At 39.9% G+C, this 25,799-nt stretch overlaps 1 protein-coding gene across 7 annotated transcripts in view; it reads left to right on the top strand.

Moving 5' to 3' along the window:
• CERS6 (ceramide synthase 6) overlaps nucleotides 1-25,799 on the top strand; it is a 124,278-nt gene that overhangs the window by 27,064 nt on the left and 71,415 nt on the right. For all 7 annotated transcript variants that reach the window (XM_080600995.1, XM_080600992.1, XM_080600993.1 and 4 more), the window contains exons 2-3: nucleotides 8,531-8,636; nucleotides 10,936-11,066. In XM_080600995.1, the coding sequence (XP_080457121.1) occupies nucleotides 8,531-8,636; nucleotides 10,936-11,066 (237 nt within the window). The remainder of the gene's footprint in view (nucleotides 1-8,530; nucleotides 8,637-10,935; nucleotides 11,067-25,799) is intronic.

Below are 25,799 nucleotides of genomic sequence, written 5' to 3'. Positions count from 1 at the left end.
CAGCACATGCGGGCGGGTGCCTGGTGTTGCAGAGGGGGGTCCCACCAGCAGAGCAGGCGTACAGCCATGCACCCGCTTCTGCAGTTGCTGGTTCTGGCACTCTGGCTGTGCTAGATGCCAGCAAATACCTGCACGTAGAGAAGTACTGGATTGTGCTTCCTTATTTCAGAGAAGCAGTTTCTCCTTCCAGGCCATTAGTTCCTCTGGCCCTCATCAGCACGCCTGGCTGCTGCCAGCCCCGCTCCCTGACATCCAAAGGATGCACAGGTGCATTTGCTGCTGCCAGCTTGATGGCTGCTTTGATTTTTGTTAGGGGGAATGAGCAATGCCCTTTCTTAGAGAGGATTTCAAATAGCTTCCCAGCTTTGTGGTTACAAGGTAACAGGACATTTGTGAATGATGGTTTTCTTTGTGGGTTTGTGTGTGTGTTTGGTTTGGTTTCTAAGCCTTTTAAAATTAAATATACAATACTTTGTAGAAATGCTGAGGTTGAAAACATGCATGCTTGAGAAAATTTGTCAGGTCATAACATGAATAAAAAATTTTCAAAACTTTAGAGGAAAAAATTAAAACTCAGAGTTTGTTTCCCAGCAATCATTTTTTCCCCTCTAGGGAGTATAAATGCTTTCTAGTAATTTGAGCCAAAGAAAGACAAAATCTCAGTCATTTGGTAACTTGAATGTTCCTGAAAGCTACTTAGTTTTTCTTTTTTTAGAAGCATATGTGGGTTCCACAGTACAGTGCTTTGTTTTTATCACTTGGTGGGGGAGATGGGATAATGATGCTGGTGTGTCAATAACAGATAATGCGTCTCTACCATGAAGGGAAGGAAAGGCATCGGACCTTTTAGATGAAAAGCATATTTATGTATCTGTTTATGATGTCAGTTTAGAGATTTGGGAACAGGTACTCTCTGAAAGGCTTGGCTCTGAGCTCTCCTGCCTGCTGCCCTCTGAGGCACTCCCCGTCACGCTCAGCAGCCTTGTGTGCTCCTGCCTTGCGTGCTGGGCAGGCAGCGCCTTACCTCAGCAAGGTTTCCTTGTCAGAGTTGTGACCCATTTCCCAGCACAGCCAACACCTTTTGGAGAACTTAACTTCTCTGTATAGCTGCTGGTGGGGTTAACTGGGTCAGAACTGCCTCTGCTTCAGGCCTTGTATCCTGGTGGTGCTTCTGCAGCAGAACGTGTTTGTGTTGAGAAACAGAAAGAAAAATCAGTTCTAGGCAAGGTATCCTGAAGTGACAAGCTGACCTGTCTACTGAATTCGTCCTAGGACTGTCAAGATTTTTTGTTGTTGTTGTTAGTAATACAGGTAACTTCTCAATTGAATAGGTCAGCTGTACAAAAATAACAAAACAAACTCAGCAATTGTTTGATTTGTGGCAGTAAATCTGTTGAATGTCTGCTCAGATACAAGTCTCTTCTGCTCATTCCTCTTGCTCATTCTTGTAGTTAGAGCATATTTAGATTGCTGTTGATAAAACAGCAATGTCCAACACGTTAGACAATTGCAATTATTAATCCCTGAAATGTTTTTTTCTCCCCTGTTTTTAGGGAGCATGAAGTAGATGAGCTGGGAAGATTTGTTCTGCATCACCTTCAAAAAGAGAGCCCAACTCTTCAAAGCCAAATTGGGCACATCTTTAGCACAGAGAGGAATTGTTGCTGGTTATAACTGCATTCTCTGGTGTTTATAAATGTACTGGTAGGAAAAAATGAGTTTTGATGGATGTGTTTAAGTTGCAGGATTAGGTTGCTTATTTTTTTTTTTCATTATACAGCTTAGAGTGGGCTGCATTAGCAGCATCAGCAGTCCCTTATGCAAGCACAACTTGAACAGTGCCTGTGTCAAAGTGAGTTTTTTATCAGGTTCACAGAGATGCTGTATGTGTGTAGTCAGAGTTTACCACTTAGCTCAAACTAGAGTTCATTTTGCTTGGGGATGGCTCAGAGATGCCGTGTGCACTTCTGATCTACCTTAGTTTTCCCAAATTTATCTCTGAAGATGCATCCTCAGCACAGGAAGGGGAGATTCAAACTCCCCTCATGTACCAGCAGGCAACTAACTCAAGTGTTTTTGTGGTTGTGAGAACTAAAGCAAAAATGTTTTTTCTCAGTGCTCATGGGGACTTTGTAGCCAGGGTTCTGCCCAGTAGCTTCGTTACACCTTGGGTCTATTAGCACAGCTCACGTAGGAGCAGTCTCAGCATTTTTGTGCAGATGCTTTGAGCCGGCTGAGATACCTTCCCAGAAAGCAGATTGTTTGGCAGGTGATGGGTAGGCTCTTTGAGGTCTGGGCTGTAATAAGAGGCCTTTAATCCTGCCTGTTTGTCCATAGGATGACCTACTTTAAACAAAAATAAAAGGCAAAATGGACTGGTTTAAGCTGTGATCAACATTAAAAAAAGAAAGACAAAAAAAAAGAAAAAGTGTATCAAGTATGTACTTACTTTGCTGTTCTCACTGGCACTGATGAAAACTTGCATGTGGGCTTCCATAGTGAAGTTGGCCACAGAATAAAACTGTTCAAGTGAGGGAAGAAGCATGATTTCTGTGCTTGAAAAACATTAGTGGAAAACTGTTTTCTAACTCGTGGGAAGAAGATTTTTCAGAGCCTGTTAGCCATTAAAATGTGTCACATCTAGACAGAAGAAATCATTGCTTTTACAAGACTTGGGAGAAATACGAAGGCTGATGGAAAAGTAAGAAATGAAAATAATAGGTCAGAAACTGAAATGAAGTCAGTCTTTGCTTGCAGACCTTGGGAGAGGTTTCGAGGTCGTGAAGCAGACAGGTCACTTGTCTCAGTGCAGTTAGCTTGAAAGACTTCAACTAAAAATTGAACAGCTTTTCAAAAATTTAACATACAGCAACATTCAAAATATATTGCATGTAAATAAAGGGACAGCTTTATTGTCTGATAGGGGGAGGCCAATGACTTAAATAAAGTTCTAATTTTATTTTGCTGGCAGTTATTCCTGGGTGTGGGGCCTTGTAAGACTTTAAGTTCTGTCCCTCATGATGGCAACTTAATTTAGGTTTGCCAACTTTAAATGCAGAAGTATAAAGTACAATTCTGCATCTACATCAAAGAACCTAGTCTTGATTTAGATTCTCTTGAATGGGTAATTTTATCCTTATCACTTTGTATACATGATTGGACATGAATTCAATAGCTTTTTGGCAGATTATATTAGGACAGTATGGTAAAATCAAGGAGCAGGTAGTAAGGTATCTTCCCACAGTAGAAAAGATATATGAAAACCTGTAGCAAAATTTTTGTTCATTCTGCATGCAGGGGGAAGGTTGGTCATGATTTCTGGGCCCCTTTCTTATTGGCTGGTGGAGTCTGAGTTTTGTGTACTGGAGAGGGTTGAGGGCTTTTTCTTGGTTTTCCTATTAAAAAGAAATACATTGCAGTAAAATATAGCAAGGTTTATGCTTTTCAATTTCTAGATTCTTGTTAACTTGTTCTAGAGATAAAATTTTGGTGAAATCAAATGAGCCTCTAAATAGAGCAGAAACACTTGGCCAATAAGCATTGCAAAGTAGTACAATTTTATCACTTCAAAGGCAGTGGGAAGGAATCCAAACGTGCTTTGAACTGGTTAACATACATAACTTGCTAACATACATAACTTGCATAACATTGTCAATTATTTTAAGACTGATATTTCTTAAACTGCATGTTTAGGACAAGCCATTGTTTGAGTATTTTCTTTATCTGTTATTTTGCTTAAAAGTATTTAATTTCTTAAATCACATATTCATTAGCTCATCTAGCTTGATATATTTTTTTTTGGTACTGTCTGACAAGTCTTAATTCTTGCAGACCTTTTAGGCTGTTTAAAAAAAAATCTCTGATGCCTCTTAACCTGTTGTGTGCACTGCATAGGCGTGAGCTTCTTCAAAGCTACTGAGAACCTGGCAAGCATGGATTTGCAAAGGGTGACCACCTTGGTCACATCTGAAATAGCAGATGACCTGCTGGTAGGGAAACACTGGTGATCCAGGAGGGCTCTACAGGCGTATTTCCAGTGGCTTAATGAAGAAGTCGCTTACCTTCCTAGAATTCAAGGATGTATCTCTGTACATCCTTTTGACCTAGGAACGCTTCCGCTTCCCCTCCAGCATCTCCACCCCCTCAATGTGTCTATTGGTGTTACTGAAGCACCTCCAAAATCTCCTAGTAATGTTGTGGAATAATTGCCTATATATACATTTTTTTTATTTAAATTGAAGGGAGAGTTTGAATCAAATCTGTGGCAAGTATCTGATCTTGCCATACTGCAGCATGGTGTGTGTGCTTTGGCCCCATATTATAGAATATCCTGAGTTGGAAGAGACTCACAAAGATCATTGAGTCCAACTCCTGGCTCTGCACAGGACCACACAAAAATCAGACCAGGTGTCTGAGAGCATTGTCCAAATGCTTTTTGATTGCTATATGCAGGTTTGTGACAGGATTTCAGACGAATATTACACATCACCAGTAGGTCTCTCTGGTTTATAGTAAAATGCAGAGTCGCAAAAAAAAAAAAAATCAACTTACTTTTCTGCTTCCTGTGACACTTTGAATTATTTGTTTAATGCAAACTTTGCTAGTGCTGATAAATATCAGCCTCAAAGGATTATGAGGGCCAACACTAAGATGCCTAGTTAATTCTGGGACTTGATGTAATTTGTCAAGATGAATAGCAGTAAGCTAAAAGGGTTATGGTAATTAATTAGTAAGGCTGGACTATGCAATAAAGGAGTATAAAACTGACTCTGAGTGAAGGCATCTCCCTTACTGTTTTATTGAGGTTATTTGATTTGTGATATTGAAGTTATGTTTCCAGTTTCATGTGTCCACAATGATTTGTGTTTATTGAGGGTCTGACCTATTCATATTTCTAAAGGAAAACTTTCATAGGGTGTGGAAGATGCAGAAAGTGGAACCAGCTTATTATTAAGCTGTAATTTTCTGAATATGAGGAACTGTGTGTTTGGTCTAGAGGGGTGGGAATGGCTTCTGAAGAGTCTGAGGGTTTGGGTTTTCATTTCAGCTGGCATTGAAGGACGTGGGATTCGGACCTCTTCCTATGCAGCGTTGTGCCCACTATAGCCACCTCAAGGAGTAAATTGTACCCAGCTGGCATTTAGCTCCTTCCACCAGGGCAAAACTGGTTTGTTTCTTTACTTCTCTTTTTCCCCTGTGTTCATTGGGCCGTAATGGTCGCTGGCTTTGTCTAGTGGACATTTGCTAAAGGGCAGGCCGGAAAGCCAGCACGTTACGTTTATCAGAGTTACCTGCCTCTGGTGAAATGTTGCTCCTTTTTATGGTCTAGTATGGGGGGCTATTTTGTGAAGGGTTTCTTGTGTCCTTCATAGAGGAAAAAACAATTCCCAAGTTTGGGGTGGAGCATGAGGCCTTGCTGTCACTGCTGCAAACACTTGAGAACTACAGGCAGGGTCCAAAATGGCAAGCAGTGGCTGCTTCCGGGAGGTACGGGCCTCTGTTAGGAGCCCGTCATGGTTGGGCAGGCAGCGCGGTATTTACAGACCAGCAAGGGCAGAGTACCTTCCACCTGGTTACTCTGAAGTACCCTGTGTTACCTGAATGGTCATCCGTGGCTTTTTTGGTTTGGTTTTGTTCTTAAATGTGGCTTTAAACAGTGGATGAGGAGGCCGCCTTTAATAAGGTTCTTGAATTCTGAGTTTAATTCCCGTGCTTGTTTGGTTATTTCATTTCTAGATACAGAATGGATGGGGCTGCATTTGGCAAAAAATGTTTGTCCTTTTAATTTCTGTGTAATTGAATGCCAGCTCTCAATTCAGCTTCACTGAAATCAGCTGAAAGAGAGAGATTGCTGTGGTGTTTGCTCAGATTTACATGTGGGGAGGAAAGCTGGTAATATATTCAATTCTGCTCTCCTTACTCCTCTACAATACTTCTTCCCTCTTAATTGCAATACCTTATGCAATAAATAGTCCCATGGGTTTCAGTAAGACTGTTTAGGGAATTGAATACCACAGTGCAGAAGAAATGGAAAAAATGAGTAAAGCTTTTAAGAAGTACAACATTTGGCAAAACGCTCTGTTTGTGCATGTATCAAACACTACTTTTGTTTCATTATGAATCAATTTAAATTATTACAGAAAGCTTAGTGAGAATTATGATAATGGTGTTTTTTACATTTGGTGTGAAATTTTGGATCCTATTGATTAAATTATACTTTAAAAGTTTCATTTTAACCTTGAAAAACAATTTTAAATATTGCAAAATATAGTTTAAGCTTAAGTTTTCATAGGAAAAGTAAAAAATCTCTCTTAAATCTTATCTGTGCTTTTTCCTGTGTTTCTCTACACATTTCATTAGCAAGACATGTCATTTGAAGAATGGCATTTAAGCAAACCCAGCAATTCGGCTTAGGTTTAAATGAAGATCAGCTCAACATGAAGCCTGTTGGAATTGCATCTGGTAGGATTTTCTAGCAGGGACTCTTCTACCTGCTTTTGACCTTAACAAATTAAATACTTTATTTTTTTTCTTTTCAATTAGGATGTTTAGGGAAGTGTCTTTCTATTGGAGTGAAGGAATGACGATCTCATTCCTTCCATCAGCAGAAAGATAAGAGCTTTGTTCAGCTTTTTGTTCAAAACATGGACGTAAAGGGACTGAGGATCTTGGTATCTGTTACATGACTGGAAGTGTTTTACTAGTCCTTAGAATTAAAAAGTAAATTTCTGAAGCCAAATTCTTTGTGCATTTTATCAGCTTATTCAGCTGCATCTTTTTGATTACCTGATAACAGCAATGACCAACTGATTTGATTATGTCCATGTTGAACTAAAGAATACAGCTCTCACTTCTTTTTGTCATCTAGTTTTAGATGAAAAAAATGTCCCTTCAGCAGATTTTATGTATCTCTTGCACTTTAAATTGGAAACTTGTGTATTACTTAGCTAGTGTACAAATTGTATATTTTCATATAATACAAATGCAGAGCTTGTATTTCACTTTAATCAGCAGAAGCAGCAATTTTAGTTCAAAACAATACTTGAAATGGTGCTTAAATGTGTATAAGAACATTATAGTTTTGAAGAGCATGTGGTTGTATTCAGGTGGATAAACGCAGAGGTACTTCTTAACTACTTAGTGTGTTGGTTTTGTCTGTGGCAAATTAAGTCTTAACAAAATAAAATATTTAAAGTGAAATCAAAAATTACTTAATTCAAAGATGGCAGAAGTTTAGGAAACTGATGGTTTTCAGGGGACGATGGGATCCAGTTCTCACTTCAGTTACCACTGCAACTGCATCCACTTGTTAGAAGTCAGTAAGCATTATTTTACCCTAGTTCCTCTTCAGCTGTATGGATTAAGTCCTATTGTTCTGGGCACCACAGAAATGAAGAACAAAACGATATATCTAAGCATTAATAATTTACATATAGGCAGGCATGTACTGCATAAATATGATCTATTTAAGTAGTGTCTTGAATTACTCCCCATCAAATTTTCCTGTATATTTTTCCAACTATGTAACTGTTTATAGTAGTTGCTGCTTGTGAGCAGAGGGTAAGGTTAAATTCTGGTGCGTTCCTCTCAGAGTATCTTCTCCTTTCTTTTCAAAGGAGTTAGCCTCAATACATCTGCACATGCTTTCCTGTGGTGCAGAGGCTGGCACCTCTGGTGCTGTTGACAGACATTACTGAATCCTTTACTATTCTTATATGGATGGAATTCCTACAAAGACTTTGTAGCTATGAATCCCACACTTGAATCCCTTAGACTTCGGGGATTCAAGAGTGGGACCCATAGTTACAAATAGTTTAGTTTTTAATGGATGGAATGGTTTTCTTTGAGTGTAAGCTATTTAATTCATCTCTAAAATATGTTAGAGACTCCCAGTTTATAAACTGGCTGAATTTATAGATTGGTGTTTGGATCTGTGACAGCTTTGTGCTTGAGCATAAGAATTTAGAGGAAAATCTATTTCTTAAGCAAAGTCTTTGAGTCATGGCTCAACATCATTTGAACTTTATGGTTCAGAAAATTGTATTGACTGGGCATCTTCAATGCTTGCTGCCTTTAAGGACTTTGTTTGAATTTTCACTGTGCAAAAGGAGTCCTAAGGCAATAGCTACTCTGGAAACTGATCTGTGAAAAAGGCCTTATTTGGAGGAGGAGAACATTACGTGCTCTTCAGCTCTGCAAGCTGCCCTGCTCTTTTCATTAGGCAGTGCTTCTCTGGGAGGCATTCCTCTCATGCTTTTGTTCTATGCTTTTTTTTTTTCTTCAACATGAAAGAAAATCCCGTTTCATGTGCTCTGTGGAGTTCATTTCATCCTTCAAAGTGTTGTTACTTATTTTGTCATGTAATCGCCTGTATGAGCTTGCTTTTAAGCTGTTAGGCTAAGTATTGGTTCTTGTTGGCAGTGTTATAATGTTTGCACATTTACCACATGTCATTGATTGATAACAGTAATGAAGTAAATAACTGAAGGATTTCACTTACATTCTTTTTTCACTCTTCTGTTTCTCGTAGGTTCATTGCTAAACCATGTGCCTTAGGCCTTAAAGTCCAAGCTAATGGACCACAAAAAGCTCAACCTAATGCTATCCTGGAAAAAGTTTTCACAGCCATTACAAAGGTAGAGTATTTACCTAAATATTTACCTTATAAAGTGGGATATGGCATTATAAAATACATCTGAACAAAATGAGGGTAACTGCTAAATTCAGTACTGCCTTGTTTACAGCTAATGTCATAACATTAAAATGTCAAGGTTTTTATTGGCATGCCAACTTGAACAGTTGTGCATCCCTTCATGATGTGTCCTGTAAGCTTTTGATTTAAAAAAAAAAGTTACAGAAATACTTCGTAGGTGCTGGCTGTATGGCCACCTACTTTTTTGTTTTGCTTGCTTCCTTTTAGAAAGTTCCACGGAATCCTTGTTTTTTTGTTTTCGTTAGGGTGGGTTTTTTGTTTGTTTGTATTGAATGAAGAGCAAATTATGAGATTCTAAGATGGGCCTTACTGTGTATTCCATGAAACTGAAGATACTCCTTCCAGGGCAACTGCTTGAGAGCAGGGTGCTGATGGTTTACAGTTATCCTAGCTGTTTGTGATTAATGTCCTTTGAAACTGGAGGGAAAAGCTAGAAAAGTACAGAGAACTGACTGAACACTATTTTAGATTGCAGGGTTTTTTTTTTTGTAGAAAATTAGTTTTTTGCCACTGCTTGCCACTGTTTCTACAGCTCCCGTTGTATGAGATCTTCAGCTAAAGCTGTCATCCTGTCCATGCTTTTGCTGTAATCTAAGTTTTCTCATAGCACTAAGCAATGATCAGATGTCCTTTAGCTTCTCCTGAAGAAGTCAACAGGCAGTTCTTTAATAGTGCAAAGGCCTGTGAAGACCTGAAGGATGAAGCCTCTCTTTTGCAGAAACTCACCAGTTCCACCTTGGCTCCAGGCTGCAGTTGGGCACACCACAGCAAAGACAGTAATTAGCTGGAATTTCAGAAACTATTAAGATCACAGAGGGCTAAATTGGGTTCAGTATCACAGACAGTGAAATATGCCATGAGTATGTCTTTGTGTGTCCTACCCTATGCTGAGATCACCAGAGCACTTGGTGCAATTTTTGTCTTGTTTTCAGAGAAAGTGATGCATGCCTCATTTCTAAAAGGTGCAGCACTTGTGTTCTCTCCCTGACTCAGGTGGAGGAAGAATTAGATTTTTTAAAGTCAGTGACAGTGGCTTTTCTCAGTTTTACATTGGAAAACCTAGTGGCTACGTTGACTCTCTTGAAAATTAAATAAAAAAATAATTTCTGGAAGGGATGGGAAGTTCTGAGAACTTCCCCCTTTTCTCATCTTATTATTTTATTTTACTTTCCGACTTCTTTGCTGGAGACTGGTAGATGAAACTTCACCCTGGCAAAGGCTGCTGCTTTACTCTTTGCTACATTTAACAAGGTCTTTGTGGTGGCAGATTGTGTATCTTTTTTAATGTATCTAACTGGCTTACAGACCTAAACCTAAAGCTCCAGAAAACAGACTGTCCGATGGCTTTTTCGTTTTCTTTTTTTTTCTTTTTTCTTTTTGTTTTTTAAAAAAAAAAAGGTAATCAGGAGAAATATATAAATTGTGCTTATGCAGTAGTGTACATGTAGAATTGATGCATGATCTGAAATATGGCCTGTTCCACTCTTTTCTGTTTAGTATTCAAACTAAGAATAGATTCATTTTATTTTACCTTGCCATTTTTTTACCTTACATTTTATTTTACCTTTACGTAAAGTATGTTTGCAGAGAACAGCCACTAGAATGGAAGGGGAGTTTTACATTTGCTGCTTTGGAGAATAGCTCTGTGTAGCTAATTTTAAAGAAAAAAAAATTTCTTTCCTTGTTTCCCAGGTGATTTTCCTTTTGAAGTTGTCACTTTGTTTAATGACCTCATTTTTTAACATTAATACGCACAAACATGGGATATATCCTCTTCTTTCCGTTTCAGTCAAGCAATCATCACTCCTGCAACTGTCAATGGGACCAAGGTTGGAATATACAAAGTGTGTGGCAGGCAGGGGAGCATTTGTAAGCCCCTCTGCTTGATAGATATGTCTTTTTACCTCTGCTTACCATTACTTTCCAAGTTTCATGCAAGGTTTCATCCAGTTACCCCTGTAAGTTTTTATCAGTAATAACCAATATGCAATATTGCAACATATGTCAACCTTCTTATATCAAAAAGGTACTGTCGCTGTAAACATATTTTGATGTGGATGTGCCAGCAGAGATTTCTGTCATAGTTATTTTATTTCTGTGCATCCATTTGTCTGACAAGCAGCCTCTAAGCCATTGGGAGGTGGTTACAGCAGTTCTAAATTTAAAGTGGCGTTACCACAATTGGGAAGAGGAAATAATTTTTATCCTTCTCTGTTCTGTAGCATCCGGATGAGAAGAGGCTGGAGGGACTCTCCAAACAGCTGGACTGGGATGTACGCAGCATTCAGCGTTGGTTTCGACAAAGACGCAACCAGGAAAAGCCCAGTACTCTTACGAAGTTCTGCGAGAGCATGTAAGCAAACTGTCTTTACAGCAGAGTCTTTCTCCTTTCTCTATACAGCTTGACAGAGATCTGAAATGGAGCAGTAAAAATAAAAGCCAATTGGGTTGTTAAAGCCCTTCCTTGTTTTTCTCATCCTGGGCTTGATCCTTTTACTAGCAGGGCTTCTTGAGTGCACTTAATTCTGAGAAACTAAAGGCTCCTCCACTTTCTTTGGGCAGTTATTTTTCACCTGCAAGGGTTTACTTCTAAAGACTGCTTCCCAGAATGCAGCTGCTCTTCAAAACTGGTTATCTACACATAGGTCTTTTTTCTAATCAGACCCCATTGTTTCTAGTCTCTGAGTCAGATTTTCATGCTGGCTGGATTTAACACACTAATACGTAATCTGCATTGAAAGAGCATGAAAAACTAAATCTACTTAATATGTTTACATGTTTTTCTTAAAGGAGGAATGATAGATATTGAACTTACAACAAAACACAAAGAATACTAGTTTCTTTGAAAGACTTATTAGTTATAAGACTCAGCCCTCCAGCACTGCTGTAATGTTGTTCCTTTGATGTGGAAGGTCATGCATTTAAGGCAAGTTTTACATGCTCCAAATCAAGAGGCTTGGCAAATAATGCCATAAACAAGCATCAGCTTTATCATACCCTGTGGTCAAGTAGTCATTTTAGTGCTGGCTTAAAACTAGTTATGCTTTTTGTTAGCTGGGAAAGAAGTGTTAAGTAGAAATGTCAGCACCAATAGAGGAAGCCTATTTAAATTACAAAGTAAAACTTATTTATTTTAAATCTATTTTTCTAAACCTTTTTTGGTTTCAAACAGTTTTACGTGATTTCATTAAAAATTTCAAGTAAAGAAATAAATAAAAAAAAAAGTATATATATGTGTATGTGTGTATATATACATATTTTCTTCTTTGTGGCATACATTATGGCAAAAGTGTGTAGATAAGAGTTGTGAATGCAAATTGAAAGGTGAGATCAAGCTGTAATGAATGCCATTAACTTCCGCAAGCAGAATTAAGTTCCAGCTTCATTTAGAGAGGGCCATTGGGTGTTACTACAATATGTATACTTAACAGTAATGACAATACTCGTATCTCCAGAAGGAAGCGAGTTGGTGTGAAGAACAAGTGGGTAGTTCAGGTTCTCTCAGCTCACGGTTTGCAGAGAGTGCAGAAAGAGTTGCCTCTGTGGCTCCACAAGTACCGTTACTGTAGAACGTGCTGCTGTCTGCGTGTGTGCATTGCCCTGATAGTGTTTGCAGCACTGCAGCAGGTGCCACCAGGTGTCCTGTCATGTGTGCTGGATGGAGTTGGTGGCAGGTAGTTGGAATAGCACCGGGAAGTCAGGGATACCCTTTTCTCCTCTCAGTATGGCTGTGAAACGGGTGTCTAGTTAAATCAGGGCAGTACATGTGGTGCAGTATCTTTGGAGCAAAGAAATACAAATCTGCTCAAGGTCAATAGCCTTTTCACAGATGTAGTTAATTGGGTGACATTTTGGATGAAGAATCCGTGTGTGGACAGCTGCTACAGAGCTCTAGGCTGCATGAAGCACGTGTTCCCGTGGCAGTCATGGGAACGGCCGCACTCCAAACCTGCAGTAACTCGTGCTCCAGGGGAATGGTCAGAAGCCCCGACAGAGAGCAAAACATGCCCGTAAGTAGCCAGCAGGCATAACGTAAGCAACGCAACAGTGATCCCCACCCACACCTTCGTCTGTTGAGCTGCTGTTGTCCTTCCAGAGAAGACTTCAGTTTTGCTGGCATCTGAATTGATTGGCAAAGACTCGGAGAGAACAGTGACAGAACCCACAGCAAATGTGGAGCTGCCTAAGAAGAGCTCCAACTCTTTTTACAAGCAGACAGTTCAATTTACTGCTAGTAAAAGTGTTCCTTGGGCACAAAATGGCTTTTCCCATGTTGCACAGGAGAAGACAGACATGCATGAGGGGATGTAGACTGTTTCTTGACTGCCTTATCTTTCTTGCCAAATGGATATCTTGGTTACTATGTAAAGTAGAGGAGTTTCAAAAGGGCAAAGGATGACAGTGAAATTTGATGATAAATGCACTCAGCTGGCATGAATGACACCCAAGATCCAGACCCAGACAGGCTAAAACAGTAACTTTTTCACTAGATTTCTCTTATTTCTCTTGCCCCAGAATTTTCAATTTCTTTACCCCATTTTTTTCCCTCCAAGGTATTTCAGTTATGGTCCTAAGCAGAGCAACTTCAAAATCTACACTTTTTTTTTCCTCAAAAAAAAATTGAATAATTCTTTTTTTTCTGGGTTTTATCAGATGTCCTGGGAATTAGCATGTGGTAGCTATATGAAGAAAAACATAGTAATAAAATACCTTGTCTGTAGGCACTGCCTGTGCAACAGTCTTGTCGTGAAAACAAATGACTTTGGAGTGACCTTAACCAGCAGTCACCTCAGTTTTGTCTCAACCTTCTCTTTCAAGTGAAGGTGCCATTTGGTTATTGGAGCTGTGGAATCTGCTGATAGTGAGACTTCAGTGGCATCACGTACCTGCTTAAGATTTCAGATGTTATGGTGATATGTACCTATACAAAACATGAAATAGATGGTATCAGCAGGTGATGATTCATTATCCAGTATTATTCAGAAAGGCAGTAATAAATGGGGTGCAGAGGTTTATTTTACCAGCAAGTTGATGGGTTGTTTCTCAAGGATTTGATGATTCTGAAATGAAACTTGGAGTTAGCAGTAGGATGTTTGTAGTCACTGGAAGACACCCAACTTGTACAACTTAAGATTGTAATGCTCAGGTAGTAGCTGCAGGAGTGAGTCTGTGCATAACGTTTCTTTCTTGTTGGGAATATAGGCAGTTTTTCTGCTTTCTTCACTTGATAGATCCAAAGTGAATAAAGGAGAAGAACTGGCAAACTGTGTGCACAGTGGACTTTTCTACTGCTGTGCATTTCTGCTGCTTTTTATTCCTTTGTCTCTGTACTCATAGTGTAGCCTACCATCAAGAAAGAACAAGCTTTCTCCTTAACAAGAGGAGGGGAAGGACCTTGTACTCTGCTCTTTAAGCATGCAGCACATCAGAAAACACCAAGTGGATTACCTTGAATCTTTTCTAAAGCTTGTGTAATTTGTGTGTTATTCATGGAGAGTATCTGCAGTACTTTACAAGGCTAAAAGTTTTTTCTGCAGAGGACTATTGATCTACTTATAGGTGTGTGGCATAAATTGGGCCAAAGGCTCTCAGGACTCGGCTGGAGCATAATTCTAGCACGAATATATTTAAGAAAAAAAAAAGAAGGAAAAAAGTCTGGCCATTAATGGAGAACAACTTCCCAAAAATGTCTTGAGGGAGAACGTTACATCTGAATATAGAAGAATGGGAATTCCAGGCATGGAATAAGCTCATGGAAAAAAGGCTTAGAGGTATGCTGGGGACAACTGGGAGAACGTAATGCCTGGAATACCTTGAATGGTAACTTTGGTGACTGCCAGGCAGAATGCAGGGCACACGAACATCTTTGTTAATATATCTGAAAGACAACACAGTGGTGATTTCCAAGTGACTTCCAGGTTCGTGGCCACTTCAGTCTGTTGTGCTGCTGCTGCTCACACTGCCAGTGCCTAGGCATGTCTGCTTTTCTCAAAGGCTAAATAGCATAGAAAGAACAAGCAGCCCATTCCCCTCCCTTGCTGTCTAGAGCTGCTTATTAGAGATATTTGCATGGTTTCCAAGGAGGAGCTGGCAGATAGATATGTCCAAGAGTGTTTTTTGAGTTTATGCAGCAGTCTGCATGTGAAAACATGGAAATGTGCTGACTGACGAGCTAAAGATTTTCATTTATTTTTCTAAACGTATTTCTGTAGAGGAAGTTTGGATAATAACGTATCTGTAAGTAGGGTGACTTTTAGTTTTGATGTAGGTGAAAGGAGAGTCTCAATCTCGCCTCCTAGACAGAACATACCCTTTTTCCAAGGAAGTGAAACTGTGCATTTTTTGGGGGGCGAAGACTGCTATATGTATCTATTTGTATACATGTTTATGTGTATAGAGAGATATATACACATAGAATATTTTTTCACCTGTGCACATTTGTGAAAATTTTATGGGCTGTTTTGCAACTTCTTGGCCTTATTCTCTTCTACAGAATTGCGCTAGAAAAATAACTATGCAGGGGAAAGAAATTGAGACAGCTGCTTGGTTGTTGAAATTCTGAACTGTGCTGATACAAATCTTAACAAAGCACATAAAGCACAGACTGATGAATTCTTTTCTGTGTAGCAGTAAAGCACTAGAAAACAAATAGGCGTCAAAAATCTTCTAGCTCCGAATTTTGTGTAGCCTCAGGCCCACTTAAGTCAACTACAGAACACTGCTGAATACAGCGATCTTTGAGATGCAAGCAAGAAGAAGTGGTAAATGATATTATGGGTCCATTTAATTCAGAGTTGTCAATACAAATTTTCTGCTGCTTCAGTGCTACATGCAACAGAGAACTGACCAGTGTTTCACAACTAGAAAAGAGAGAAGTCTGGAAAGCAGTGCTGCTCCCCTGGGGTGAGTGGCTTCTAAGTGTGAATACGAAGCATACACCCAAAATGGGAAGGAATTAGGCCTCTATTATATGTGCTATCTAGCTTTTCATATTTGCAGGCATCTTAAGATGACTTGGAGTCCTTCTTTGGAGAAACCCAGAGTTTCTTCCTTGGAAGTTTCTCAGGTTGTTACCTGCTGCAGCAACTAGTAGAATTTGTAAATTGCCTGAATGTTTAGAATTCCTGTAGGAAGCAGTGCATTGGGTGGCCATGTGGACCAAATGCTACTACAGTCACTGATTTCAGGTTTCTTTTATAATTTTTTTCTTATTATTGTTGGTCACTGACCAATAGATAACTTGGATAGATAGGATTCAGCTATCATGAGCAGATGATTTGCTGCTGATGCATATGTATGTGACAACTCCTTATTCTCAATGTGCAGTGTTTGGATTGCATGCATGTGTATTTAAGGTGTACTTGGAGGTCTGATGGTGATTATGCGTCTCACATCTCTTGAGGTAGCCAGTCTCTGCAGCTATGTAGCCACTGAAGTCACTAACCAGTTACCAATATTAAAATCTGTTTCTTCTACGCTTACTGGGTGCACTGTCTACTCGAGTGAAATGGAAGCTCAAATCTGGGGTTGTGAGTAAAGGAGTTTGTAAGGACGGGACGAAGGATAACTCCACCTGAAAGCTGATATTTGAAGTTAGCCCAGAGATTAGACTTTTTGTTTTTTAAACCTGACTTTAAGGAGTAGAAGGGTTCTGTTAATTAACCATGATGTGACAGGACAGTGTGATAGTTGCTGTTTAATGGCATAGAGCTATCAAATCTCCTTTGCATTCCTCTGCGGGTTTCCATGGGGCAGGAGTGGCTGTTCCTCCATGCTGTCATGGATGTGGGGCAGAACATTTCCACTGCTGTCCTGGTCTGTTCAGGAGATCCAAAGCACTGGTAGCTCGACAAGCTGCTTGGTGGAAATTGCATGTCTATGTAGTATGTTGACAAAAAGGCAGAGATTTTTTCATGCTATCCTGGATTATTACTATTTCTAACTGGGCAGATACATAGTTCTGCTGCTCCCTCTCCTTCTAACTTCCAGCAGTGAGCTGTGTGCTGCAGGCAGGTGTTCCTGCTACAGGTGGTACTTCTGGTAGATGATTATAGGACAGCAGTCTGGCCCGAAAGAGAAAGCATTGAGGAAAATCCAAAGTTTCTGGAACGTTTTGTGAAGTGGCAGCAGGAAACTCTGCAATGAGCCATAGTACTAGAAGGCACTAATTAATATAGTTTCTTCTTTCTGGGCCACTTTGTGCTGAAGCAGTTAATAGAACTGTTAAACGTTTATACAAGTGAAGAGTTGAGTCATTTGCATATTTTTATTGCTGATCCTTAACTTTTTGACTTCTTTTCAGTATTTCATAGAGATTTCTGTGACCCTGATGGAAATATCCATCAGCCTTTCACAAAGACTGTTACGATACTGGAGCAACTACTTTGTATTTCTGGTAGTGGTGTCAAAATAATTGTGTGATGTCTGTACATCTCTCTTAATGCAGTTTATTTATTTATTTATTTATTTCCTATGGCCGTACAACAAAGGGAATTGAGCAGGAGGGGTAAGAGGAGGATTATTCCTTCAAGCACAGTATCTGGGCTTATAGCCCAAAGAAGTGACAGTTTTGTCTCAGGTAAAGCAACAAGGTCGTTTCTCCAAAGCTGCTAACTCAGAATGCCAACCTGTTAAAACAGTGCTGTAAAGGGAGAGCGAGGGAAACTGTCATTGTTTCTGAGCTTCTGTGAATGACCCAGTTGCACTGAGAGTTAATGTCAAGCTAAAAAGTTGCCCAAGCTAGCTTCTTTTAACCTACATGAGTATCAAGTCTAGGCAAGGCAGTGTGAACACAGATTTTTCTTTCTGTCAATTTACCAAAGTGTAGCACTTCACAAATTAAATTTTGAGGCATCCTACTTTATTCTGAAGAAGCTTTTCAGTGTTACTGTTTACTGCTGCTGTCTGTACGCTCTAATTGTGCCAACCTTATTACATCAAAAGGAGAGAGAAGGAACTGCTACATGATCTGTCCTTGTAAAAGAATATGCCCTTTTTCAAATGAGTAATCTGAGAGATCCCTATAATTTAGCGTAAATCAATGTTTTGTTTGTTTTGGTTTTGTCTTTGTGGTGTGATTTTTTTTTTATTTTTATTTTATCCCCCAGTCCACAGTTGTGATTTTTCCATGTGGCATCCTTACTGTTTTGTACTAGTTACCCTTGACAAACCATTAAAGGTTGTGTCTGACAGTCTTCACAAATAAAAAGCACTTTAATAGTGTTTTCTGAAGGTCTATCGATATATATATTTTAATTATTTTTTCCTTTAATGAATATCATGTAACTAAGTAGTGTAGAGCTTCATATATGGGAACTTCATGTCAATTACTCCTGATAGCTTATATGCCATAAAGCTGCTGGTAAAGGTAAATTGGTACCTCTTAAATAGCCATAAAATGCCATTGAAGCAAGAAGGGTGTTCTCATTTGTTGTGTTTGTTTGTTTGTTGTTTTTTTTAACTGGTAGAAGAAGGGAGTAAGAAACATGCTGTGCGATGTCTATTGTAAAAATGCTGGAGAAAGAAGAATTAATTAATACCAATAATCCATTTTTGTTTTTATCAAACGTGTGATTTTCATCTAATATAGTTTTTGTGATGTGTCTTTCTAAAAATACCAACTTGAAAGTCTCAGGTCTCAGTTACTTTTTTTTAATTATCTTTGCCTTTGCAATAGAAACAAAACTGAAAAACCAGGGTGCACCTTCACTGTCATGCTCTTGCCCAGGGGTCTTATCTCCAATGGTCTGCACTTTGTGAACACTGGTGTACTGCTGGACTCACTTTCTGTAGTGATGCTGCTACCTCCTGCCAAAAGGGAATGCAGGCACTGCTGAAAGGATAATTCATTGGAAAGATAATTCTCTCCAGGCTTTGCTCTAGACAGATGATATGTATATAAAACTTGCCAAATCTGACTCTTCCAGCTGGGATAGTCTTGTTATCTAGGCAGGGCTAGTGCCTCCGCATTGTGCCATAGGGCATGCAGCACATGCTTAGTGTCAGGCTATAAAAGCACTATTCTGGCAAGATGCAATACATCAGTCTCACTATCTGTGAAACTGTGATCCTTCTTGCAGGGGAGAAATAGCAGAAAAACAAAAGCCCAAACCCACAACCCCCACACTTTGGAGCTATATTTCCTATCAATGTAAAGGAAATCCTGGGCACATGCTATCCAGTGTTCCAGCTCAGAGCACTGTGGATGTGAACCACTCCAAGCTAGTTGGTCTTCTGCAACCATGAACTCTGTAAAATGTCTGTGAAAGGATTCATACATCAGATGATGTGGATTTAATGTTGGTTTTAGTGTTAGCAGCAAAGGCTAACTCTGATAATACTCAAGAAAAGTTGTCTTTGAAGGGAATATAATTACTGTTGCTGAATCCTAAAGAGATGGGTTGCCTGTCACCATTCCCCAGTGTACTGCTAGACTGGTGTGAGCAGACCAAACTGTTCCACTGATGTGTTTAATTAAAATTTTCATTAGTTGTAGCATGAAAGTATTGTGCTTTGCAGATGCAAATAGGACAGTGACTGCATAGATACTAAAAGGATTGCGCAGGAGATCAGAGGCAATAGAAGAAGTGCGAGGGTTGCCTTAGTAAAAGATAAAAACATACAGAAATGATGATTTGTACAAAGAAAAAAACCAGCAACTACCTATCACACAGTGGAAGAACCAGGCGATACTTAATCAAGAAAGAGAAGGAGCATGTACAAAACTGAATAGTGAAAACAGTTTTTCACACCCTGAGTAATTAAACAGGATTTCATGTTTCTTTCATGGTGTTCATTGCTCTCCTGAGGCAGTAAGTCAGCAGTAATTTGTAATTAAAGAGATGGCTGTATTTACTTCGGGAACCAGAATATTCAGTATTGTGCTGATAAATAAATTGTAGCCATAGTTTGCATCAAAATCAGTTGTGAAGACTAATCTTTTTTTAACCACAGAGTATCATGCATGCTAAAACTGGAGTGTGGAGGTAAGGGAGAGAAGAACCCTGAAAGCAAACTGTATTGTCCAAACAAAGGGCATAGCAAGGAGTACAAGCTGAGGTGTTGGCAGAGTCAGATTTGTGAGGCAAGTGGGTGAGGGAGGACACATGCTTTCAGTGAGATGTGGAGGGAGTTGGAGTCCATGAAATTGTTCTGGAACAGGGAAAACATGACCTTCACTGGGTGCAGGAAGGGTTTATTATAACTGCAGGTAGCAGGGAAGTTGAGATGAGTCACGGTTGCCAAAAAGGAGACTCTCATTGAAGTCATCTAGCAAGAGGCAACTACAGTGTAGAGAGAAGTAAAGACAGTCTTGCAATTGTGATCTATAGTTAGTATGTAAAGTACTGCTATTTTATCTGTAAGATTTACATCTGGATGATGGGATTGATACAGTCAAGGAAATGTGTTTCTCTTGGTGTTGTATCTAATAGCATCACAGAGAACGAACAGAGAACTTGAATACAAGGTCTTAATATGAGATAAAAGAGAATGGGGCAATTATGCTCAGTTTCATGTGTTAGCAAAACTATTGGTGCAAAAAGGCATAGAGTCATGTATGGCTATAAAAAGGTACGAGAAAAATCCTGCTCCATATTACATCAGTGTGAGATGTTGCTCCTTGAGAATAACACTAAATAGCTCTGTACGTTACTGACTCATTTGTCTGGTAGCAGGGTACGCTGAGTGGAATTTGTTTCCCTAAGCCACGTTTGAAGCCAATGCGGAAGGGTATTGATGAAGCCTTTTCGTTTAGTGTAAATATTCTTTTTCATAAGATGTGATCCAGAGCTGGTTCACTGATGGCTTCCCTATCAGAGGGAGAGAGGCTAAGACAATACTTGTTGCCTTGAGTTACGTAAAATGTAGTAATTTTTAGCCTGAGGCCTGTGGTCGTTTTACCCTGACGGGCAGCTGAACTCCACCACAACTGCCCTCTCAGTCTCCCTCCTTGAGGGAGAAGGGGGAGAAAATACAATGAGAAAGTGTGTAAGGCTTGAGATAAGGACAGGGAGATTGCTCAGCAATTACCGTCATGGGCAAAACAGGTTCAACATAGGGAGAGCTATATATTGCCTGTAACAAACGGGCTATAGCAGCGAGAAACTGAAAGCAAACTGGAAGCCTGTTCCTCCATGGGCCTCTCCACAGGCCGCAGGGGAACTTCTGCTCTGGTGCCTGGAGCACCTCCTGCCCTCCTTCTGAACTGACCTTGAGGTCTGCAGGGCTGTCTCCTATCTTCTCACTCTATCCCAGCTGCTGTTGCCCAGCAGTTTTTTCCCTTTCTTAAATCTGCTCTCACAGGGGCACAACTAGTATTGCTCACTTGCTCAGCTCTGGCCAGCAGCGGGTCCCTTCTGGGGCCAGCTGGAGCTGGCTCTGCTCTGACGTGGGGCAGCTGCTGGGCTTTTCTCACAGAGGCCACCCCTGCAGCCCCCCTGCTATCAAAACCTTGCCACATAAACCCAATACAAGGTCCTGAATACATGAATAATTTAATGGCTGCCAAAACAAGCAGTCGTGATTTTAAAGTCATGAGTACACTGTGCGGCCACTGAGAGCAATTTTAATCCTGCCCTAACACTTGCTCTCTGATGAATCAGGACTGAATATTGTGCCTGCGCCTCCTCTCCAATGCACAGCTTGCTCAGCACTCGCGCTTCCAGATGCCCAGGCTGGGCGTCACAGCCGGCAGTTACGTGATTTACAGTGGGTTTATGCCTCCAGCTTTGCCTCTGGGAGCATCTGTATTCTCAGGCTTTGGACTATTCACACTTATTTGCTGGCCAGGCTGGCCTGAGTAGCTAAATTATATATTATTTTGTGGTTTTGTTGTGTGCTTTTGTGCTGATGCTTTCTCTCAGTGGCTTGCAGTGTAGTTGTACAGGCTGGCTCCAACTGTCATTTAGCAGCACAGGCTATCGCTGCTGCTCTCATAAGCTGTAAAGGTCCCCTTCCTGACCTGTGTCCTTGCCTGCCCATCGCCTGCACTGCACCAGGCTTGGCTGCACAGTGAGCTCATGGGGGTTAAATGGCACCCTGCATAAAAACGTAGCATGCTTCTCAGACAGATTTTCCTCATGGGGGTCATGAGGTACTAATGTAAACATGCTGGGGTGTCTTTTTCTGTGGTAGAGAGGGATACACATGCACCTGAGCACAGAAGGGAAGATGTGGAGGCACCGTGGCAGTACTTGCATCAAATGGGAAAGCTTGGGTTTTGGTGCAGAGGAGGAGGGAGAAGGGGTGTTGCTGCAGTCACTGGCCCCTTCTGGCACAGCCAGGCAGGAGGACATGGTGTGGTGGTGGAGCAGGACAGGGTATGCCATGGGTGCTGCAAGTGCATCTCTCCCTGCTGTCAGCTGTTTATAAGTGCTTAGATTAACAGTGGCTAAGAGAATGAATGCATTTCTGTTGAATAGCTGTTCCTTTGAGTATGTTTACATCCTCTATCTAATCCTTCTATCCTTATTTCTCAATTTTGAATAGAAGAATACTGGGTCTGCATGTCTCTGCACTTGTTGCCTTATCCCACTGCATGAGAAAGCTGAACTGGTGGGTGAAGGGGAAGGTGGGGGTAGACTTCTTGTTACTCCCTAACCTGCTGCTTAGGCTTCAGTTACTTCAGGACTCTATGGAGCAGACCCTAGAATTGGGCAATGTTGGCAGTTTCTCTCATGATTCCTTTCCTACTGTATCTGCCATGCTCGTGTGAATATGATCTTTGATTTCCCTTTATAAGCTGGGTCTTGTGGCATCTCTGTGCCCAGACACTGGTTAGGTGTCGGGAATCATCAGACCCTTTCCCTTGCTGTTCTGCTGGAGCAAGCAGGTGAAGATGACCATGCCGGGTTGTCGGATTATGCTCACTGTATTTCTAGACTGTGCTGTAAGCACTTTTCATTTTGCATCTTATGAAGTTCCCCTCTTCCCTCAAATTGGATTACTTAAAACTTTGAATTCCCTACTTTTACTGCCTTCTGTGACACATTATTTAATAAAATGAATAAATTTAAATTAACTCATATGCTAGCCCTCCAAAGATACCATCACTTAACATTATCACTGCACGTTAAGCAAGGTTATAACAAATTAACTAGATTTCTTTTCTCTTGTGGTTTGTGTGTTATCATCATTATTTTATGTTATGGAAATTAAATAAATCTTACTAAAGTTCTAGTTAATGTGTATACTAGTTCAAAATCACAACTTCAGTATGGTAATTAAAGACAACTGGAGGCAAACTGCGCAGACTGCAGTAGCTGCTTGTTTCTTATGTTCTGTGTGCCTTAAATTGTCCATCTCTTGATGGTGGATGAGGTTGCCTCTTTAGTCAGTGTCAGCTTTAAATGAAGTTGTCAAACGTCTCAGATAGTGGCTTGAAAGTGAAAGAATGCCTAGACAGACCTGGGATTTTTCAGAGGAGCCACAAGGGAAGTACTGGCTGAATCTGGGATGCTGTAGACTTCAAGACTGCTTCTTATGCTTAGTAGATCAGATGAGAATCACAGGGCTTAAAAACTGATTCTTGATGATTTGGGGAGGATCTTTTGAGAATTCAGTACCAGGATTTCTGACAGTTTGTCTCTCTTGTTCCATTTGAAGCTTTGGACTTCTTTTTCCTCATCATTTGTTAGTGTGCTTGTCCGTGATACTGATCTCCCCTAAGTGGTAGTTTTCAGGTACTGATATCTCCAGTTCCTAAATTACTGTCACCTCTGATTTTTTTTCTTGACTTGTGAGTTGGAACATAGACTGGATTTAAAAATATATTTTATTACTTCTAGACTTTGAAGGCTTTTTATTTCTCTGAAATGTAATTTTCAATAATAAAACCGTTATTGCCAAAGTAGCATAGCAAATAGTGTAAAATAGTTATTATCTATTAAGTGAAGTTCTTATTCACTTCTCATATCCATAATGGTGCTCGTCAGTTCTTTATTTAATCTGTGATATTGCCTTTAAAAGTATAACAGGTGTGTGGAAGGGAGGAAGACAGCAAAAACACTTACCTTCTTCCCTCCCTTTCAGAGCATTCTTCTCTTTTCATTACTTTCATCCTGTAGGTTTGGTGTTTGTTTCCATGATATGTCTTAGTGATTACTTAATGATTACTGTGCAATATTTGCTTTATACTTTGTTCCTCCATATTGCTTTCTCTATTCTTAGAAAGTTATACTTCTTTTCTGTCTCCAGGATGTTCTCTTTTTTCTTTTTTTCTACCAGTCCAAACTATGCTTTAGTTTGACCTTTTACATATTCGCAGTATAAAAATGGCATGACCAATATTAGCTTAGGCAGCAGTAACTTTATGAAACACATTAAAACAAGTATTTATTCATGGAGAGAGATTGTCAGTTTCAGAATAAATCCTCCATTCTCATGTGGATGCAAATCTTTGCTTTATGAGTAAATGCAGATATCCACCAGATAACCATCCAGAATAAGAGTCTTACTTTTATTTTCATTTAATAAAAAAGACAATTCAGGTACTGCTTTTACTCAATTTATGCTGTCTTTAGACTTGTTAGCTGTTCTGCATGTATAGAACTAGTAAATGTTTTTGCCAGCTTTACACTGAATCCACACAGATTTGGCCCAGCTGGAGCTCCCCAGGGATGCCTTTTGTAGCAAGTTCTTCTCTTCCACAGGAGATTACGAATTGCACAGACTTAGTAGACCAAACATACTCGGTATCTTTTCCTATTTCAGTCTCTACCACTAAACAGAAATTTGAGTATGATTTACCTGTTCTCTATGGGTTGCTAGTCACGATCAACACTTATCAAAATACCTTGCACTCTGAAGGGTAGTGGCAGTAAGTTTTGATTTTATATGCAGCAGTCAGTGAATTGGCATGCAAGTCCTTACTCCTCTGTTCTCCTTCTTATTTAAGTTGTCACACGGTTTTCTGCTGCATTTGATTACCTTTCATTTTGTAGATACATGGACTATGTGCATCTGTTCACAGAGATGCAATTACAGAGGAGAATTAGCTTCCACAATGTTTAATATTTTTTCCTTACAGGCATTTAACTACATTGCTTTCTGTGTTAGCAAGTTGTCTGATAAAGTACTTTCATGCTCTTTGGAGGAAGCTGAACTGATTATTTGTTTAAAATGTAAATAGTTTGTAAGCTAGTGTTGCAACTTACGATATACAGTTCTCTTTTTTTCCCCGTCCATTTTCTTTACTGAAAGCTCTAAACTGACCTGGGTCAAAATAATGCCTGCTTAATGCTGCACTTGTATGGCTGTCAATCAAAATGCATTTATGGAAAGATTTCCCTTGTATCTACATGGAAATAAATTTTTGACTTGGCAGAATATTTTGTATGCCTATATACTTGTAATATATGGTCATAACATCTGTTTATATCCAGAACTGTAAGGTAGGTGACACAGGAGTACTGCTCACCACAAAAAAGGCAAGCAGTGGCCTTTGACTGAGAGGATACTGGCAGTGGCCTCAGCAAGAAGATGCACACAGTGCAGGTAGAGGTGAGAAACATCAAGAAGATCAGTACCAGTAATGGTCCAGCACTTGTTTTAGTGGGTTAAGAACTAATCTGAAGCAAATGATGTAATGCTGGAGGAAAATAACTTTCAACGTGAGAAAAAAAATGGAAACAGTTAGTATAATGTGGTCTAAAATGATAATTACCTGTCACAAAAGTTGTCTTATGGATATATGATGGTCATCATGGCTCAGACGGCATTACTAGGCAAAAAGCACAGAATCATCCAGGTTGGAAAAGCAAATGCAGTTTGGAAGTTTTTAAGTTTTTGTTACTCTAAAACTGAAAAAGAGTGGGACAGTGTCTGTTGTGATTGCCGCAGGGAAAGTGAAGGGCTGTGTTTGAAAACGTAGGTGACTTGTGAGATTACCAATAAGGACAGAGAGTAGAAGTCCAGGATGGAAAGACCTTGGGTCTGATTTCTCTCAAAGTCTCCTGTCAGCTGTGTGCTCTGAACGTCACTGATGAGGAAAGCAGTTCTGTCAGTCAGAGCACAGGGGAGAGTGCATGGCAGCAATATCTGTTTTCTATGTGTTCTTCCCATGAGCTTTCCAGATGATAGAAGGGCA

Source organism: Anser brachyrhynchus (assembly GCF_964034855.1).
Source record: "Anser brachyrhynchus genome assembly, chromosome: 7".
NCBI classification, from domain to species: Eukaryota; Metazoa; Chordata; class Aves; order Anseriformes; family Anatidae; genus Anser; species Anser brachyrhynchus.
This window is presented reverse-complemented; position numbering and strand designations above follow the sequence as displayed.